The sequence below is a fragment of the Tetrao urogallus genome, assembly GCF_951394365.1.
Source record: "Tetrao urogallus genome assembly, chromosome: 7".
In the NCBI taxonomy this organism is placed as follows: Eukaryota; Metazoa; Chordata; class Aves; order Galliformes; family Phasianidae; genus Tetrao; species Tetrao urogallus.
In genome coordinates, this window is record NC_136820.1 from 4,818,540 (window position 1) to 4,839,854 (window position 21,315).

Genomic DNA, 21,315 nt, shown 5'->3' on the forward strand with positions numbered 1-21,315 from the left:
CTGACTGGCATTATTATTCTAATTTGCATATTTTGGGGGTGAAAATTTTCTGATTAGACAACGGCTTGAATGAATTAGACAACGGAGAATGTTGGTACTGTTTTCAAGTCAGGAAAGGCAAATGTTAAAAACCAAAAACCAAAAAACCTCAAGTTGATCCAGTTCCTCTTCAAAATGTTAACCTTTAATACAAATATAGCATATTTTCAGGACCCTGTTTGTGAAGACTAGTGCGTGTTTTGACCAGTTATATGAAGTACATATAACTGTTTAGTCTCACCAATGTACTTGACAGCATCTAAGAATCTGTTCTTGATCTGTTCTTAGGAACCAACAAGTTCAGGAAGGATGGCTTTTGCTTCTTTGAGTCTCAGTGTTAGTATCTTCCCCTCCACAAAAACCATGTGAATCTGAGAAAAGAAACTCACTTATTTAACAGTGTTAAATTAAAAAATTAAAGTTAAAAAAGTCCACTTATTTAACAGTGGACTCTCACAAGTGTTGGTTCCATTGTTGTCTAGCAGACTAGACATTGCACTCATGTAGTCACAGAATTTTGTTATGGAGGTGATTTTGCTGTTCAGCTGATCATTTCCACTCAAGAATAATACAGCATGAGAAAGAACTGGACTAGATGGCCTTCAGAGGTCCCTTCCAACTCTGAGTGAGGGTTCTATGAACTAGAAGACTGTGGTTCAGTTGACTACAACTGGATGCTGGTTTTTTGTTCTACCTGAGTAATTACCACCAAAAGAGCTGCCTTGGTGTTGATTTCTTTTAGTTTAGAAGGCAGATTCTGTTGGTTGGTTCCAGACTGTTGCCTCAAGTCTTGTTAAGTCTATAAAGATTCTAGTCAAAATAAGTCCTACTTAGTAAAGACTGTTGTGAGAGTTGATGCTAATGCTGTGACAAACGAGTGTGACTTCCCTATGCATGCACGTATGTGCAGCACATATATGAAACTTCCTTGTAAGTAGCTGAATACTGAGAGAGATCATGAGAAATTATCATGAAATTAGCAGGCTGCAAAGTCTTATCTATTGGTGGCTAACACCATTCAAACTCTATAAGATTGTAATGAAAAACGAGTCAACTATGTGACTGACTTGGAAGACATTCCAAATTAATCATGAGGTCTCAATATTAAATATAGTTTAAGATTACAGAATGCATCAAGAAGAGATGATTCTACATCGAACACTATATAAATGAAATAATGTGTAAATTATGAGACATTTAATAGCTTTGTAACAAATAATAAGACTTTTGCCATCCAGAATTCTTACTCAGAGGAATGTCTTTGGTTTGTGTTACTGAAAGCCATACTAGAGAGCACAAACTTGATGCTAATTTGTAACGGTGCTCCTCAAAGTGCCTTGTGTGAAAGAAACTTAGATCTTTTACTGGGTGCTGTCTGTGTGAGTAAATGCTTTATTTATTTTATCTTATACCAAATATCACACATCTTTCATCTGATATATAAAAAGCATTATATTTGTATTTATATATTAATGTGTATATGTATTATGTGTATTATGTGTACATATTATGTATGTGATGTGTACATATGTATATATGTACTTATATATTAATTCTGATGTCTATGAATTCTAGGTGTTGCATTCAGGAACTTCTGTTTGTCCACTGTTTTAATACAACTCCTGAATTTAACCATTATCTGTCTCAAACTGTCCATGTATTATTATTTAAATTTATTTATCTCTGAATAATATTAGAAATATTTTTCCCCCCTTCTGGCTTGCTGGGGAATTTTTCACCTGTACAAGCTGATGGCTATGACTTTTGTGAATCTCCAAATTGTATTTTACATATCAGTATTATTTGAAAATTCTTAATCTTTCTTTTTTAACTTTGTGTTTAAGGTGCTCTGTCATATTATATGTCACCTAATTTATTTTTATTTCCTGTTCCTGAATCTAGGGTTGGGAAGAAACTGTGGATTCTGCCATTTCTTTCTTGCTAAGGACTTGCTTGTCAAAGAGCTCTAAGGAGCAAGCCCTGTCTCTCAACAGCCAGTTAAGCATGCCCAAAGATACTAGCAGACTTAAGAAGAATATCAGCGTGTTCTGTGATAGATTGGCAAAAGGTGGTCGCCTTTCTTTAAGCACCGAAACAGCCACTCAACAAGCCACTGTTGTGCCAGGTGAGACACGAACTTTATGTTCATAATTTAGAGCATGTATTTGTATATAAAAAAATTAAAAACGATGAATACTTGATTATGTTTGGAGCTTAATTTTTGCTGGTTGTGGAAACCAAACACTGGTTGTGTTGCAAGCTAACAGAATGAGCTAGATAAAACTTTGAGTTAAGATTATATTATTATCCCAGTTTGACCACTTATAACTTCCTAGAGCACATTCATGTTATGGGAATAAATGTACCCCATATGGTCGTTTTGATACTCCAAATACTTTATCAGTTTTTTATTTTTAAACTTTTCAATTGAATGAACATGTGCATTTCTAACATATGTGATGGAAAAGTGAGGATTGAGAAATTCCATTTTCTTGATAAATCCTATTTTTTTGATTGAGAATTTTAGTAGTATCACAAAATTTGTGATGTGCGTATGTCAAATACAAAATAGTCAATGTAACAATGTGCAAGTTTAGGAAGTGGCAGTTGGGTAGATGATTTATGAAGTTAAAGATCAAACTAACCTTGATTTATATTTCTCAATTAGAAAAGGAATTTAGAGATTTCAGTATTGCACAATGTTAAAAATGAAAATCTTGGAGTAACATTTTAAACAAAAATGTTATTTGTGTCCATTTTTTAAAGCTATTACTTTTAGTTAACACCAGGAGCAAAATTACTTTTGATCTAGTTTTTAGTAGATTCTGAAAGATAGCATCTTATACAAAGCTGCAAGACTTTTCTACCTGCCTCTTTTCTCTTAATGAACACCAGATACTCCTCCTGACTAGGCTGCACGGTATTGTTCCAGCTTCCAGCTCTGTGTTTAGCTAGGAAGCTCATTCAGCTTCATAATCTCCTAAAGCACTTGATGTCACTATGTTCTTTGGCCTCAATGACCTCCTTCACCTACAGTAGTGATTGTCCCATTCTACTCTGCCCTTGGGAGGCCCCTTGTCAGGTACTGCATTTACTGCCTGGTGCTCCTAGAACACAAAAGATGTGAACTGCTGGAGTGGGTCCAGAAGAGGACCAAGAGAAAGACCAGAGGGCTTGGAGCACCTCTGCTATGAAAAAGGCTGAGGGAGTCAGGCTTGTTTAGTCTGGAGAAGATCTCATTACAACCTTCCAATATTTAGAGGGAGATTATAGGTAAGATGGAGATCAACTTTTGTATGTGCAGACTAGGGGGAATGGTTTTAAACTAAAAGAGGGGAGGTTTAGGCTAGATGTTAGAAGGAAATTTTTTACTCATAGCATGGAAAGGCACATTAACAGGTTGCTTGGGGAAGCTGTAGTTGCCTCATAGAGGCATTCAAGGCCACGTTGGGTGGGACCCTGGACAGTCTAATCTAGTGGGTGGCAGCCCTGTCATGGCAGGGGGTTGGAACTTGATGATCTTTAAGCTTCCTTCCAAACCAAGCCATTGTATATTGCAAGTCAGTAACATGATCCTCTTCAAGTAAAACTCTGGCTTTGGGACGTAGTTATATGTGATTCCTCTTCGTGAGGAAGATTTGGTTGAAAAGACTGAGAATCATGATTTAAGAGAAACATAGATGAGTAGAATTCAGGGAAGAGCATAACAATTGTAATTAGTTGAAGGTGTTTTTTTTTTTTTTTTTAAATTATCTCTATTTAGAGGAATAGGAAAGGTCGAAGAGGGGCACAATAGCTTTCCAGTATGCAAAATGTTCTTATAAGCACTGTCAACTTCGTACAAGTTGATCAGAATGATTGGCTGAATGTGATCATAGGTAACTGCAAGACACATCAGACTGCATCATACACCGTGTTGCCTTTGGCAATAAATAGACATCTGAATGAGGGGAAGGGTGAGGGTCTTGGGGAATGGTGCCAACCCACATGTAAGTCAAAGCCAAGGGATTTTGGAAGGAAGGTGTTGTCGACCACCCAAGCTGTCATGTATTGAGTTTAATGAGTATAAGTATTCATAGAATAACTCTTGCTTACCTGAAGCAAATGAATTCTAGAGATTATAGTGGTCTCTTATGATGTATTTTTCAAGATTGTTTTGAGAACCTTGATATATGTCAGCTGGGGGTGTTCTGAGAGTTCTTTAAGTCTGTTTGATTGGAGCTCTGTTTGCACTATTTGCCTCACCTATATTTTGTGTCCCTCACAACTACTCTTCATCCTCTAGCAGTTCCTGCTGTATCACTTCAGTACTTTGTCCAAGAAAGGATTTTTACTTTTAAACTCTGACATTATTTTTCTTCAAACACTTTTCCTCTCCTTTATTTTATTTTGTTTTGTTTTAATTTATTTATATTTTATTTTTTTAATTATTTCATTTTCCTAAGTGGAGTTCAATCATTTATTTTTTCTGTTTTGGTTTACTTAGGGGATCTTTGTATTGTGCTTTAGCAGGATTTACTTATTTAGATTAATACAATAGAAGCACTGGAGAAACTTGTTATTTAAAATTAAAATCAGTTACTGAGTACATCATCAATGAAATCTGTGGAGTGCTGGTTGTTTCCTCAGTTTGACTGAATCTTCAGAACTGAGATGATAGGAAATAGGATTTGCAGATAGTATTCTGTCAGTGTGCTATTCAAGATCTATATGAAGGTAGAGCTAGAAAATACACCAGCTGCCCATCTAGTTCTCTCTTCTGTGCTGCAATGGAGTAAAAGTATCCAGAGCCTCCTTGATAGAAGTTTATTTGAACTCATAAAAACTTTGTACAAGTTTGGAAAATCTCCTTGATAGCCTGTGCGATTGTTTAATTGTCCTTGTAGGAAGGCTTTCATAGTATTTTAATTACACTGTCTTTTCTCCAGATCAAACTGTTTCTTGCAAATATTTAAGGCAGAAGTGACCATTAATGATGTCCTTCATAAGCCTTTAAGCTTTGGAATGGTATTACTGTATCCCTCCAGAAACTTTTCTCTCATACTAATTGTTACCTAATTCAGTCTATCTTTTTTTTCTTTGGATGATTTTCCACTCTTTTCCTTTTTGTTTTTCAAATGGAATACTCTTCCATCAGTCTGTCTCTCTCTTAAAGTAATACATGCTGCTATACTCTGCTCCTGCTCTATTTCCAAACACTTCTCCTACGTATTAATTGCTTAAATAACTGTTTCCCATCTGCTCTTATATTTATGATGCTAGTTTCCTCAGTGTGGTGGTGTATACTTGACTTTGCATTTCATTTTCATAGCGTTTTTTAGACTTATTTTCACAACATTCACTTAACTTACCAAGTTGATTATAATTTTATTCTGCAAGGAGCTTATAAATGATTTGGCGTTAACTGCTTTGTATAATCATGATTCTATCATTCAGGTTACGAATGTGTGAGTGCTAACTTTAAATACACTGCTTTGGGTTGTTTTATTTTTAACATGTTATGTATACATATGCTCCCAGAATGTATTTGAAGTCATTTCTTGGAAGACAAAAGCTTCCCTTTTGGTTTTTTTTTTCTTTCTTTCTCTCTCTCTCTCTTTTTTTTTATTTCCTGAAGGTTGTAAAAAAAGGTATTTTCAAAATCCTGTAGTATTGTTCATGAGTGATTTGAAGCTATGTTCTTAGCTGGAAAAGTGGAGTGCAGCAACATATGTCATATTTCCTAAAGAACCCTCGGTTGATGTGCTGCTACACATGAGGAGAACATCAGTTGAATATTGGTCAGTACTGATTGATGGAACTTGTAGTCCACTGAGGTCAGTGGAAACTTTGACATTATCCAAATCAGATCCAGCGTATTACTCATAATTTTCATAGAGCTCCTTGCCTGTTTTTGCTATTTCATGATGCAGGGGTAATATTTATGAAAGTGCCCTGGGAGTTACCTCGATCGCATTTGTATCTACATGTGATCTCGGGAATCGAACCTTAATAGAATTGCCTGTTTCTCATTGAAAGTCAGTTTGTTGAGGACTTCTTTTCCTTAACTGTGCCCAGAGATCTTGCAGGCACACTTATAAATCAGCACATGTCAATCCATTTGTATTGGTTCATTTGGAAAAGCACTTGAACATGAAATTGACATTAAGTCACTTTAAATTTTGCAAAGAAAATTCTAATTCATCTTTTCTAGCTTGCTTAGAATCATATAGATTGGTAAATTGGTGTCTTGGGAGGCTGATTCCCTCAGGAATTGGGTCATCTATTAAGAGTGAAAAATTAAAATTGATGATATTGAAAGACTGAATTCTGCATTTTATGCAGAAAGATGGTGTGTTTCTTACATTTGTTGGTTAGATAGAATTTTTTTTGGTTGGAATGAATGTCTGAATGTGGCTGTCACTGAAATATCCTATTCATTACTCTTCATTCTCTAAAACACTCAGACGTCTCATGTGCCAACATATCCGATGTGAAAATCAACGTATGTTTGCATTGTAACATTTATGTATTTTTTGTTCTTTTTTTTTTTTTTTTTTTGGCCAAGATTTCTCTGTAAGAAGAAGCTGTATATTGCAGCAGTTCTACTCGGGTTTGCTTCTCTACCTGTCGCAGATCATTTGCTTGCATTGAAACTAAAACACGCCAGCCATCACTGTGTTAATTTTTTAAACTTCCCTTACTTCTCTACCTTAATAGAGGCAAAGGGAAACACTGGGTAAAATGTGTACTTTCTATTTCCTCTCTGTAGGTCTTCCTTCTAGTAAGGCTCCTTCTTACCAGTATGGCTCTTTGTTCAGGCTCTTTTCCTAAATTTTCATACTTTTTTTTTTTAAATTATTTCTCCACTCTGCATTACACTTCATTGCTTTCCTTCCTGTACTATAACTTTTGATGTCCATGCAACTATATACACAGTTCCTTCATTGTGATAGTCAGGGCAAGTAACTATACTCCCTCAGGTGGCTTATGATAAATACTTCTGACGGTGTGAGGTAGCAATAAAGGGATAGGAAGACCATTTTCTTGGTTAACTGTCAGTCTCAGTGGCCCAAAGCAGTTACTGCAGAGAAAACCCTGTGGTACTAACATGTGTCTGTCGGGCAATGAAATTATGGGAAGGTTTGACAAAGGCATAAAGACTAAATCTTTAAACAGCACAATCGTTCTGTGCTTCTGTATCCAATTCTTGCAGTTCTGCATGGTTCAGCTGTTGAGCTCATAACATTCTGCTCTCCTAATTGCCGTGCAGGTAATCACGTAAGAATCACAGTAAGGACAGTGTTGCCATAACTCTTAACAGCCCATAGCATTGCCGTGCACTTCTGCTGTATTGTGTCATGCCAGCTAATAATGAGACTTGATATGGCATAAAATGCAACATGATACAGTGGTGCAAGTTTAGTGTGACTACTAGCTCTCTACTGTTAAAATATTTTGGAAGGAATTTATCAGGTGTTCATGGTGAACACTTCTGTCTTAATTCAGTAGGCTAGAAACAAGCAAATAGTAACACTGGATATTTAAAACTAATTATTTGGGATCTATTTTTGAAAGTAAAATATGTCCGTTGCTTCGTAAAGCTGATTTAATGAAAAGGAAGGGGAGTAGCAAGTCATCAGGGAGAATTTTGGGAGTACTTACAGTAAAGAGATTTTCTGGTTGCTCAAGAAAAGCTTAAGAATGGCTTGGTGGAGCCAGAAACATTATTTGGCTCTCTGATGTGGTATGTTACTCCTTGTAACTAATTTCCATTGTAACTTCACTCTTTAAAACTTTTATTTCCATTGTTTTAGTAGCTTTGGTAATTTAATTCTATGAAACGGAAAATTGAACTTAAGTGGCACACCCAAGGTCATGCCATGAGCTAGTAACATCTGTATTAGTAGAAATGAAGCGTAATGCCTTTCAGCTTTGTGCTGTAGCACCTACCTACATTTGTTTTTAGGTGTTTTATTACTAAAAGACAAGTTACAGATGACTGGGTATTCGTAAGCCAGTTTACCTTGCAGTCTATACTTACATCTATCTGTACAACCTCGGAAATTGGATCATAGGCAGGGGAAGAGAATGAGGAAAAATGTGTGATGTGGTCTTCAATTTAGCCTAATTTAATCATGGTGGTTGACTGAGATAATTGTTTTTTTCAAGTTGTTACAGAGGTTGCATAAGGAATGGTAAAACATTGAAATTATTTTTAAAGTTGATTTTTCTTTTAGAGTGAAAAGAAGCAAAACAAGATGGGTAGCAAAACAGATTTTTCTATTCAGGGTGGTGAAAAATTTTTATTGTGTTGTTGGGAGAATCTTCCCTCTTCAATTGATATTTCAGCTGGTAAAAACCACGGAATGAAGGAGTGCAAAGATTAAGAAGGCTAACGCAACAACGTTTTAAAAAAAATGAATAATTTGAAGAGGAAAATGTCATACATAATGAATAAAAAAGAAATCCCGCATGAGATTTGGGATTCATTCATTTGTTATACTATGAAATTTAGTTGGCAGTGTTGCAATTCCAGCTTGCCTCATCTCAGCACAGCTCGGATCAACACATTAGTGCCTTGGTGTGTATAGTCCTACTGCTGACTCTTTGCATTGAAATCCATTAAATTTTAATATGTCCTACTTAACCATAAGTGGTCACAAAAGATTTGTAATATTGAGGTAAGGTTTTGGTGAAAAAAAATTGTCAGTTGAAATAATTTTCCCTAGTGATCACGTTTGTCATTGTACTTTATATTCTGTATTCTTTGGCCTTGAGAGACCATTAATTAAACTTCTAAAATCTGCTCTAAGTAGTTAAATGCTCAAAGATGCAGAAAAAGCTGTGTGTTGCTAAAATAGGAAGTCTGCAGCCTCTGGCCTTTCATTTCAGAAGATTCAACACTAGTGAGTAAAACAAACAAACAGAAAGCCCTAGGTAGTTATTTTAAAAGGCTGTAACATGAGATCATCTATTTTAAAATAAAGCCTATTAGTATAATCCTTTTATTTAATGTGTGTTACTATTGAGGAACCTATCTTATTTGTCCAGCCGTAGTATGGATTTCTGCTTGACTCATTTGCCTTGACTCCTTCAAGTATTATATTTCTGTGATGTTTTGAGGACCTGTATCATACAGGGAATGCTTCAGCGTTCACGGATGGGCTGTAGGCATTAACAATCATGATTAACTCTGTCATTCAGATAGTGTTACTTCTCTTTTCAGTCCCTATCTAGACAAGAATACCACTTGTCTACGTTTTGTTAGTACAGCCATGACAAAGGAGGTTCTTCCACAGAATGGCACCAGGAGAGATTCACAACAGAGGCACGGCATCGTATATAACTCAAGCCAGAATGTGTCAAAGTTAATGGCTCATTCAGTTTCAACTGACTGGAAGTGGCATCCTTTAGTCGGCAGAGATGTGCATCAATTTTTGTCAGGTGAAGCTGTGACCACTGTCTTAAGCACCACTGCTTGATCATTTTGTATTTGCTGCTTTTGTTTTCAGGCACGTTCAGTTTGAGTAAACCTGATTCTTCTTTTCTGTTCTCATAAATTAGGTAAATATTAATTGAAATTTGTAGCATTACACAATTGTAAGGTGTTCAGAGCAAGGATGTCCAGGGTGAGATAGTTTATTTGCGTGACTTTTTTTTTTATCACTAAACCTGATCTAGAGGTTTTGAAGGGATGCTCTTAGTCCATATTTTACTTGATCCTGAATTAAAAAAAACCACTCGAACTGTAATATTAGTGTTTTTCCCCTGTGTTCAGGTCTTTTTAGAATGAAATAAAAGTGTGTGTGATTGATTTTATTGTTTTTGTCGTGAAGGGATTGTAAGTAACGTGTACAAAGCTGTGGAAATCCATGGTAATTAGTGGTGCAATACTCTGTGTACATCTCTAACACCAATTATAACATATTTGATCTTCTCATTACCATGAAGGAGTCTAGCAGTTTTAAGCCCAGTGAAAATTACATATTTTATACATGCAGATCTGATTTTTCAATTACTTCGGACTCTTTCGGGGCCTAATCCAAATCCTGATGAAATCTCTGGGAGTTTTTCCATAGACTTCAGTAAGCTTTGGCTCAGGCCCCTAGTTTTCAATGTTTCAAAAAGATTTGCCAAAAATCTGCAGAGAGCCAGGCACTTGGAAAGTTTACACTTGCAAAGTACAGCTGGTTTTGAGTTGCACACAGGAAAGTTCCCAATGGTTTTTTGAAACAGAAAAAAAATAGTTTTAAAGGTCTTACAACTCTAGTAGGTAAAAGATTGTCTCTAATATTTAAAGCCTTGTGTCTTAGTCTAAGCATGACAAATTCCATACTGGAAGGATTAGTTTGGAGGTGTATAAATACATGATAACAAAGCTTAAAATGAGAATCTTATTGGAAGTTCAGCTAAAGTTTTCTTGGATTGTGAGTTTCGGAGAGTCAGGACTGTCTGTCCTAATATACGATAATTTTTTGCTATGATGGAAAGCTACACTGCAATTAAAGAATAATTCCCTGAGGTTAACTACACCTCTTTGAGAGGGAGCACTTGAGATTCAGAGAACATACGATGCAGCCAAATCCATCTGGCAGTGCAGGGTGGGTTTCACTGCCTCTGGGAGTTTGGATCAGTGCACTCAGCTGTAGTTGAACGGGCCGGGTTTTAGAGCATGGCATGCAGTCTGTGCCTCTGCAAGGATACTTTTTCTTATCAACCTGAAAAGAAACCAGTGGAACTTTAAGGGAGCATCGTGTGCTATGGATGGCACCCAGTGAGGTGTAGAATCTCTCTCAATTTCCCTTTTAATTTCTGAGTGATACATCTAGCACAGACAGAATGCAGATCTGGTTGCAGTAAAGTTCCTCAGTAGTGACATTGTGAATTGTACCCCAAGGACTTGATGACTTTTTCTCAGGGAGGAAAGAATTGACCTCGTCCTGAATCTGAATATCCAAGTGTTACAAAGTTGTATATCATCTGTATTTCAGTTTTTTGGTTTTTTGTTTTTAATTTTTAAAGAACTGTGGCATTTTTGAAGAGCAGTCATATTTATGTCTGTATCGCTTTGCTTTGTGAACAGTCAGCTGGTGAGAGTCTGCTCATGAAATTGGTATGGATGGTTCAGCCAGTGTTCATGGGGTAAGCCAAGGTTCATAAATTCACATTTCCCTTGCCCCTGTGTTTATTCAGATTCACCTGGCTCTAACACTTTCATCTGGTGTTTCAGCTGGAAAATGTAATGAAATCAAACATAAGGTGCTTCATAACACTGGCAGATGTGAAAATTCTTTCAAATAATTTCTTTTTTTTCCTCTTGTATTGTATCATTGACTGAACCACGAACAGCAGTAATAAGGTGGATTTAGCAAAAATGAAAAACTACTTAAACTTGAATTGCAAAGATTGTTTTCATTCAGTTGTACTTTGAAACAAAGATTTAGCTCACCTTCTGCTAAAATACTCATAAAAATAATACTCAGTTAAGCAGATAATGCAGATGAGTTTCTCATAGGGCTGTGTAAACCTCCAGCAAACTGGTAAAAAACGAAAACAAAAAAGCAGGCTTGATAAGTTATACGTGGTTAATGTGGTCGGATGCATCCCTCTTGGGTGTCTGCTGAGTGTTTTCAGTATTCAAGTACCACAGAAAAGTGCACTGCCAGTATCTCTGTGTCTTTTATGAAAGATGTACTTTAATTAATTTGGACTTTAAACAAAGCTTGGCTATTTTTCCCCTTCAGGAAAACTAAACTGTAAATTACAGATCTCACCCAAAGTGGTATTCCTTTGGAGATATGATTAGTGGGATGTTCCACTGAATTAACTGAGTTTCCATTTTAATGACATGCCATATTCAATGTAACAATAAGCAGCTGTGCCACACTCTAGATTTCAAAGAACATTTATTCAGCTCTTACATTTATCATTAGTGATCAAAGAGAGTGTCTGATGTATATGGTTCATGAAGGATGCCTCAATTCAACTGGATGGCTGAACAGAAATAGTAGAACTAGTGGGTAATAAATATTACAGCCACCCTTTTTTAATGTGAGTGATGTGGTGCTGAACTATATTAAATTTTATAGCTCCACTGAGAAATCTTTCATTATTATCTTAAAACTGAATCAGAGTACCGATAAGCATGTGAGCATTCTAGCACTTACTTACAAATAAACTTTTCAGTCAAACCAGGATATTTTCTAGTGAAAAAGATTGCTGGTGACATTCATAGAATCATAGAATTGCTCAGGTTGGAAAAGACCTTTAAGATCATCAAGTCCAACTGCAACCTAACCATACTACCCTAACAGCCCTCCTCTGAGTCACATCCCTGAGCACTGCATCCAAAGCAGCTTAGAAATAAGTGGATTCTTGAATTATATACTGAAACTCGTGGAGAATATTGCAGAATAAAGTCTGATTAATGATCTTAAAATCAATTTACGTATCTATGAATTGACAACTTTTGTTGATCTTCGTTAAAATGGACAAGATTCTTTGTAAACACGATAGTGATTAGGTGCCCTAATAGTGTGCTGTCCCAGCATGCTTAAATGAAGCTGTAACCTGACATTCTCATTTGAATGAGGAGATTGATAAAGCAGGCAGCAGTAGTGTTACAGCTGGGAATTAACCAGGAGATGAAAGTTAATGGAGTAAATTAATAGATATGCCAAGTCTGATTACTTTCTACTGTAAACTGCTGAGAAGAAGGAAATTCATAGAGTCAAACCAGAATCTAGGGGAAAATAATTAGATGTTCAGACCAATCAAGCACCATATTGCATGTTATAGATAGTAAGATTATGGGAGCATAGGAAAATGCAGTGAACTTTGAGCTAGAAGTTCTTCTGAATGCAAGAAAAAATTCTTATGGTGCCCATGGCAATAAATAACTTCTAAACAAATGTTTTTCCGTGGAAAGTTACTAAATTGACAAAATTAATTAGTTTGTGATATTCTCCAAGTCTGAGGAGAACGAATTAATAAATTTTGTTTATGTCATAGTATTAGTTATTGAGAGAAAAGTGCTTGTCCTACAATCTTCTTAGAACAAATTTCACAAACATTTTTGAATATAAACTACTGGTATATTTCTGCCCAAAAAGAGCCTTTGTTTTAGGTCATTTTTATAGCACATTAACAGGGGAGTTTTATTCTAGTGTAATGCAAAATTGATTTTTATGTATATAACTTGATTCCTTCTGGCTACTGAACCACATATACATGGGGTCATTTTGGTTAATATAGTTACGGAGTATATTACAAATGTGTGTAGAAATATATGTGATGTTTAGTTATACTTTTCATGGTTAGACTACTCCTAATGTCAGTCCATGCTGTGTAGGATGCTCCTTCAAGTATGCACTTTGTGCTTCACTGGCAAATAGGTACCTTTCTGCAGTGAGACTGCAAAACCGACAGAACACTTCAGTTCTTGGAGCAAACATTTCCTAATGCAGGCTGGCCACTTCAGCAGGTATGAGCATCAGTGGTTGGTAATGAGTGGTAAGGAAGTGATAATTATTCATTTGCAGATCAGCAGCAAGATTTATATGCAGAAGAGCTTTGGTCTTTCTGGCTTTCTGCTAAGTTGAAAGAAAAGTCTTTGTTGTGTATGCTGTTTTTTTTAATGTTGTAATATTTTTGGCAAGTCAGTAGTTTACCTTGGTAGAAGGAAAAAGGAATAATTATAGAGGTGCATACAATTAAGACTGTGCAAGATAGGATCTATTAAGAAATTCTTGGCTAGCATGGCAGTCTTGTCCTTCTGAACAGTGAAATAATTGTCTTGATCAACAAGATAAGGGTGAAATCTTGGCCTCATTGAAGTCGCTCGGAGTTTTGCCATTGCGTTAATTTAGCCAGGATCTCATTTATTTCACAGCAGTGTATGTTATTGTTTTACTTATATTCCTGTAGTAACCTACACACTTAGCAGAATGCAACTGAAATAAACTTTAAAAAATGCATTCAGAGTTGGAATTCACTTCTTCAGGACGGAGTTCCTTCAGTGTTTGGATAGAAAGGAAGGCACAGGTAATGACTGTAACACATCACAGGTCTGGTTTTGGTTTTAAAAAAAAAAAAAAAAAAAAGAGAGAGAAACACTGAATAAAGATCTGGAAGGAAAAAGCAAAAAGCAATACAAAATTAGGGATCTATAAAAGCCCTGTATGTTTTTCATGCAACTTTGGCACAATTATGGGAATGCTATAGTCTTATCTTCATGACAAGTGCAGAGATAGAGTGATAAACAAAATATTCAAATTTCATTAATTCATTCCCCTCAATTCATGATGAATACTGAGTAGCAAATATTCAGCATGTAGTACTAATAACTCTACCAAACCTTTTGTGAGGAGTGACTTCAGCAACTGCCAAAAACGTGAATTTAAAATACATTTTCCTTATTATTTTCATTTTGACTCAAATCTTTAATTGAGGAGAAGCTAGGAATCATGGAGAAGAAAATGCAAACAATTTAAATTTAACTTGTTAATTACAATTGCAGTTGTACTGTACAATTGCATTTAATGCAACTCAACTGCAAATAATGAACTTGATTTCTTACAACATAAGCTGTAACAGACAAGGGCTTGTCATGTTATGGGCACTTAAAAAAAACTCCTGCGTTTAGTTGGTGCACAAAATATACCACAAGTGTTAGAGAGTTCACAGGACTAAATGAATGGTCTGCTGTGAGTACAGTTTCATGTTAGAGAAAGTGCAGATGCTGCTGCAAGACGTATTATATTTCCATAATCAGTGATAGATAATAAGAATTGTTTAACAATCCATATCCTTACATGTGCACTTAAGCTATGGGCAGATCGATAAAAAATCATTAAGCTTGGTGCCAGCTGAAGGCATTATCCTTACAGGCTATTTGGCTACACAACAGAAACTAGCTCTGAATTTGAATAACTCCATGTAGACAAATTGTTTTCTAGACAGTGTATTTTTCAATTCCTCTTTTGCTTCTGGATCATTTGCTATGGGAAAACCTATACGCAGCTGATGGAGGTTTTTAATATTTTCAACAATTTTTTTTTTGCCAACGTAGGAAGGAGATGTAGCTGGAGTGTTAATGTAGCTGTTGTAATGCTGCACAGTAACAATATTTTAATCATTTGAATTTATATTTAATGTTCTTATTTCCAGAGTCTGCCTGTGAAATGGTGGTGTGTATATGCAAAATATTATACATGGGAGTATTCCCAAGTAATTTATCAAGATAGGATTGTATTGCTCTTTCTGAGATTATTTAATTAACAGGAATTAGAAGTTTTCTATGCTCTGCTCTGCTGTAACTGTTCACTAAAGAATAGTGTGGCAGAGTTGGGGCATTTCTGGTGCTGGTATTATTCTTTGCTAGTTCTCTTTAAGCTTTTCTTTAGCAGTGACATAGAAACATGGTGAAAGAGAAGCCAGAAAGGGAATAATGTGGCTTCTCACACTTTATCCCAACGTGTGTAACTTTTGCTGCAAAAGACAGTAAAGCTTAACACTTCCAGTATCCTGTATGTGCTCCTTCTAAACCTGAGTTTGGTATCAAGGAAATATTTCATTTGAGTCATTTGTTGTTTTTCTTTAGCAGTGGATATATAGGAGGAAAACTTCAGGAGCAAATGTTAAAATGACTGCTCAGTACAAATAAACTTTCTCAGGCCTTCATAATCCTGTAACCTATTGTCATGTACTAGTACAGCGTTGATGGATCTGTTGCATTTTTGATGCTAGTCTGATCTAATAAATATGTAATAAGGAGGGCAGAAGTCTGCATTTACCTGTAGGGCAATGTTTGAACGTGAAATCATGAACAAAATCTTCAGTTTCTGATCAGGTCAGAATTGTAACGTTTAAAACATGAGCAGAGTGCACACTGAATCCTCGATGTAAACTCATTCACTCTTAGGATGGGCTGCTACTGCTGTACTTAGTGTTGTAGACATGACCAAATTAAATCAAAGGGACAGAGAACACTTCTGTGCTGCTTTGTGATACATATTCTTGGCCTTTGGTCACTCAGTGTATGAAGTTAGTAAGCTTATTTTTACAGGGAAGGAAAAAAAAAAAAAACCCAAGAAAATACCTGATTTGTTGCAGTCATTTTGAATTGAATTGAATTCCAAAAGAATTGGAATCCACCAGGCCTTCAGTTGGATGACTATCCTTCAGAGCTTGACTATCCAGTAAATTCTTCATAAGAACACAGGTTGTTGTTGTTCTTCAATGCAAAGGAAAAAAGACATGATATTTAGATTTGTTTTTAGAAGTTACTTCTCATCACGTTTTTCCTTGTAATGAAGAAACTCAGTTCAGGATGAAATTTTATTGATGTTCTCAGAGAGTGAAAGTTGATCTTAAGTGAGGCAAAGTAGATGCCAATTTCAAATTATGCTTAACCTGACCTTTCAAACCAAGTAGGGTTTCTAGCCTAGACTTTTTTGTGTCTAGTTCTGTAAAATGGGGTACTGTTATCCTGAGTCTGTATAAACTACACAAAATATGTTTGGGACCTTGGTGAATTCCTTATTGTAGTTAGAAACTAACTGGATTGTTTATGGCTTTTTAAAACAAGCCTATCTTGTTGCAGAAAAGTCTCTGTATTGATAAATCTGTCACTATAGTGTCACTGAATTTTTCTTGGAAAAAAAATAAAGATTAATACTGTTAAGAACATCTCTGAAGTTCTGACATTTCAATTCATTCTGTCCAGTTACAGGCTATGTTTAATATTTTAATTCACATTTTAAATTGCGTTTTTGATCCTGCAATCTTCAGATTGCTTTCTTGCAGCTACTTTGAAGATGAGCTATAGATTTTTAAATCGTTTTGTTTAATCTCTGCGTTACATAGACTGTTAATTTACCATAAACTTTGTTGAGCATGTAGTAATGTTGTATAAATAAAACAAAATCATGATTGGAAGAGAAAACGGGCTGGGGGCTGCCCATATCTTGTAACTTCCACTTGGTACTTCACCAAGTTTCAGGGTATCACAGTTATAAAATCATTTTTTAGAATAAGTAACCTTTTATTCCTATCAGGCTGAAAGGTGATCCTTAAAACCTAGAGGACTGAATAAGAGAATTAAGTAAGCATAACAGATAAAAATAGCTGATTGTGAGAGTCTTTATATTTCATTTGCTCTGTCACTCTATTGATCATGTTGGACAGTAGCAGCAATGTCAACTTTTTTAGATGAAGCAGAACAGTTAATCCTCTGCCTTCCCATGTAGAAAAAGCCACTTTGTTTCAGACATGGCATTTTATTATAAAAACAGACCTCACTTTCACTAAAAAGAGGAGGTTGGATTTGAACACAGTTCTATGTATTCATTGTCTTCTTCTGAACGTAATTCACATTGGTGATAAGCAAGCTGAGTCTGAATAATTCAGTGCCAAGGTTTTCCTGAGTGATGGGGGATTTTGAGGAGCGTGGTTTCTTGTATCTTTAAATACCATGTGTTTGGTAGAAAGGCCCTTGGCAGTTTTTTAAACTCAGTTCTCTTTGAGGTGCTTCACACGAGGAGCCAAAGGTGCCTTTTTTGTTTCAGACATACAAAACTCGTGTGATGATTGCCATTACCAGTTTTATTTCCTGTCTGTTGGTCTTAGACCTGCCAAAGCAATGATGTTTGCTTCTGACTTCAGCACAGAAGCAAAGAGCTCAGATTTTGTCACAACTTGGTAATGCTGGGCATCCTCATGATAATTTCATCCTAAAAATCAATTCCAGAGATTTTAGGATTCTGTAGGGTTAAGCTAACTTGCGATAACACTTGAATTGATTTTGTCAGTAGCAAATATGGTAAATAAAGTATTAAATACTAATGGAATTGAAGTAAATCATGTATGGTTCTTATTGCAGTATTGGAGCAGAGATATTTTATTATCATTTGATTCATTTCTAGCTGCTAGTATAACTAATTGAAATCATAGAGTTGATCATTAAGTAAAAGTGAAGTATCTATTAGTATAGAGAAATATAACGACACTGAGGTCTTGCATGTTGTTGACAAGTCTAGGATTTGAGTACTATTTCCAGTACACAAAAATAATGTGCTGTCTCTGATATATCCAACAGAAAAGCAAGCTTTTCCAGTTCAAGCTAGAAGAGGGGAGATTTGGATATAAGCTTTTTTCTTTTAATGGTAGGGGTGGTGAAGCACTGGAACAGGTTGCCAGAGAGGTGGTGGGTGCCTCTGTCTCTGGAGACATTCCAGGGCTAGATGGGGCTCTGAGCAACCTGAGCTGGCTGTAGGTGTTTCTGTTGATTGCAGGGGAGTTGAACTGGATGATCTTTAAAGGTCCCTTCCAAATAAAACAATTCTATGATTTGCTGGTTTCTATTGTGGAAGGAAACTTTTGCATTGTAAAAAGGAGAATGCTATTTTTCTCTTTTCAGTGCCCTGATTTTCTAGGCTTCTTCAGAAGTGCTCAAAGGCTCTGTATGCTGTTTAACTTGGCATGATAAATGTTTGTAGGGTTTATTTCAAGTAGTATTAAAGGAAAATGCTTGTATTCATAGTTTTTTTCATTAATGTGCTGCTTATTTCTAAGCAGTCTCTGGAGATGCAGAATAACAGAGACTAACTTATTATTCTCAAAAAAAGAAAAAACCAAAAAAACCCAACCCTATCGATTACTTATATTTAATTTTGCAACCTGAATTTTGGTGTTTTGTAGTCAGACATCTCTCCAAATATCAATTCGGAAGTTTACTCACCAAATAGTTTCGGGAATCAAAATTGCCAGAACTAGAATTTTCAGGTGTCTTGCAGTATCACTGTTGGTTTTTTTTAATTAAATATTTTTCAATGATAATTTTGTTCCCAGAATCATTGCAGTTTTTATTTTCCAGTGTGAACTGACAGTTTACTCTATAAAACTGAATGAAGAAGGCAAACAGCCTACTTTGTTCACAGCGTGTCATATTCATTTTGAGTTCTGTAGTCAAATATGAGTAGATAAATTGATAATGCCTATTCATTGATATTCTCATGATCAGATAACTAGTCACAGATTAGATAATAGGATAGTTATGGATTTATTAATTAGTAGTCTGTATTCTGTTTCAGCCTGTGTTCTTTGTATCTTCAATATTATGGAGTTGGGGAGGACAGAAGAAAATGTCCCAGTTCACAAGCTCCATCTCTGTGTTAGATAGGCTAATTTAAGGCCATTTGTAAATGCAGTTTATCACCTCGCAGTTCATGTTTGGGGGCTGTTCAGAACCTTTGCTCACTCTGTTGTCAGACTAAAAGGTCATAATTAATTTCTGATTATTTTTTATTTCTTGTTCCTAGAGCGTCTTTTATTTCACCAGACACTAAGGATTGCTGTCCTAATTTCTGTTGGTAAAAATCGTTCCATTCCATTTTAATCCTCTTAGCTAAGCAAGGTTGGTCCTCTGCTTTGTATTTCCATAAGTTAGATTATTCCTATTTTATCTTAGTAACTTTCAACTGGATTTTTTCAGGTTTATTTAATCTATGATGAGCATGGCAACAAGAATTGAACACAGATGTCTCACTGGTGCCTTGTTCAATATAACTACTTTCTCGAGTGTTTTTTGGAACATTCACAGGTGGATTTCAGCAATGCATTCATCTTTTTCATGGTTGTTACACTGGAACCATTTTTTCTTTCTTTTGGCATCCTGTGACTACTTCAGCGGCTATTGTATCTTCTTTCATTTCCATGACATCACTGTTTTTGATAATATCAATTCTTTTCCTAATATCAGAGCTCTTGCAATTGGTATTGCAATCTTATCCTTCTGGACTGTGGCTTAGTTTGATGTTTTGTCTGTTAAACTGTTTTTAATATGTTTCTAAATTGACCAGTGCTGCAAACTAGTCCATCACATTGCTGCTGTGAAGTATTGCCTTATTGCTTTAACTGTGCCAGTTGATTCCCAATTACTATTCAGTTGTCTTCTGTCATCCACGGTCTGTATGATATCATATCTCTTATCAGTAGTTTTTGTTTCTGTATTCTTGTCCTTGTTTGTTCCTCCAAAGCAGTCATAGAATACTCACCTTGAAAATCCTGTGGTATGGCTGTATCACAGAACACATGGAAACATTCCTAAGTTATGAAAATGCAAGCAAAGTGTAAAGCCACAAACAGATTGCAGTTGAACTTGATGATCTTTAAGGTTTTTCCCAACCTGAGCAATTCTGTGATTCCATGATTTGCTGTTTTTTCACCTTCTGCCTCCAGGGAACGAGGCCACACTCTTTCTTCAGTAGTAAGATCAAAATTTGTGTGTGCTTATATACATACATGCAAATGTACAGCATCTGTGTGTCTGCATGCATCTTCCCTTTGGAGAATGTCCTCTGTGTGCTTCGGAAACATAGCAGTGTTTCAAATGAGAATAGGATAAATGCATCTGTCTGAACCTCTTAGATTTCTGAGTGCCAGAAGGGTTTGGCATCAAGATAGCAACAGTCAATTCTAGTTTTTCTGCTTCACTATACACTGAAGAAAAGACAGTGACTACATAAAGACAATGTTGTGAACATTCTTACAAGCATGCTCTGGACTTCCCAGCTGTTTCAGCAGCTGTGTGAACATTCGCTTTCCAGAGTTCTCTTGGAATGTATTGTCAGATAGAAACCAGAACTGGCAGTAGAAATTAATTAGAATACTCATTAAGAATAAGAAAATAGGGGAAGTGTTTATCAAAGGCAACATAACCTATTTAATTTTTTTAATGAAAGTTAGTTTAAAAAACCCTCACAATTTTAAATATCCAGTAGCCTCCTCACCACTGTGCATTACTGAAACAATGAAATAAATAAAACCTCCATAGAAGTCTCAATGAAAACAAAATGTTTGATATAAAATGCTTTATATAATCCACATGTGCATGCACATTTTCTTGTGACACAAAATAAATTTATGTATGTATTTAAAACAGACAAACCAAGCCAAAGCCAATAATGACGAGCTCTCGCACGTTCATGCTCTTGCTCCCAAAAAGGTAAATGAAAAATGTTGTCCCTGAAAGTGTGTGGAAGACAGTATGTCCTAAGACTTCTGCTGCTGCAGTATTTAAGCATTTTGAAGAAATAAACCTGTATTGTTACACTAAATGGAAGCTGCAGTTAGCAGTACATTGAATGCAGGGAAGAGGCCACAAACTCCAATCAAAAACAAAACGCCAGGTGTTATGTCAGGCACCATGAAACCTAAAAATAGGATTATTTTTTTTGTTACGGTGTTTGTTAAGTGTTGATCTCCCCCTTGAAAACTTACTGTTGTAAAGTGATT

General features: G+C 35.8%; 1 protein-coding gene across 1 annotated transcript in view; it reads left to right on the forward strand.

Moving 5' to 3' along the window:
• Positions 1-21,315, forward strand: part of BBS9 (Bardet-Biedl syndrome 9) — a gene marked incomplete at both ends in the record, with an annotated part of 267,629 nt that overhangs the window by 132,882 nt on the left and 113,432 nt on the right. The window contains one exon of the mRNA XM_079538520.1: positions 1,942-2,164. Within this exon, the coding sequence (XP_079394646.1) occupies positions 1,942-2,164 (223 nt within the window). The remainder of the gene's footprint in view (positions 1-1,941; positions 2,165-21,315) is intronic.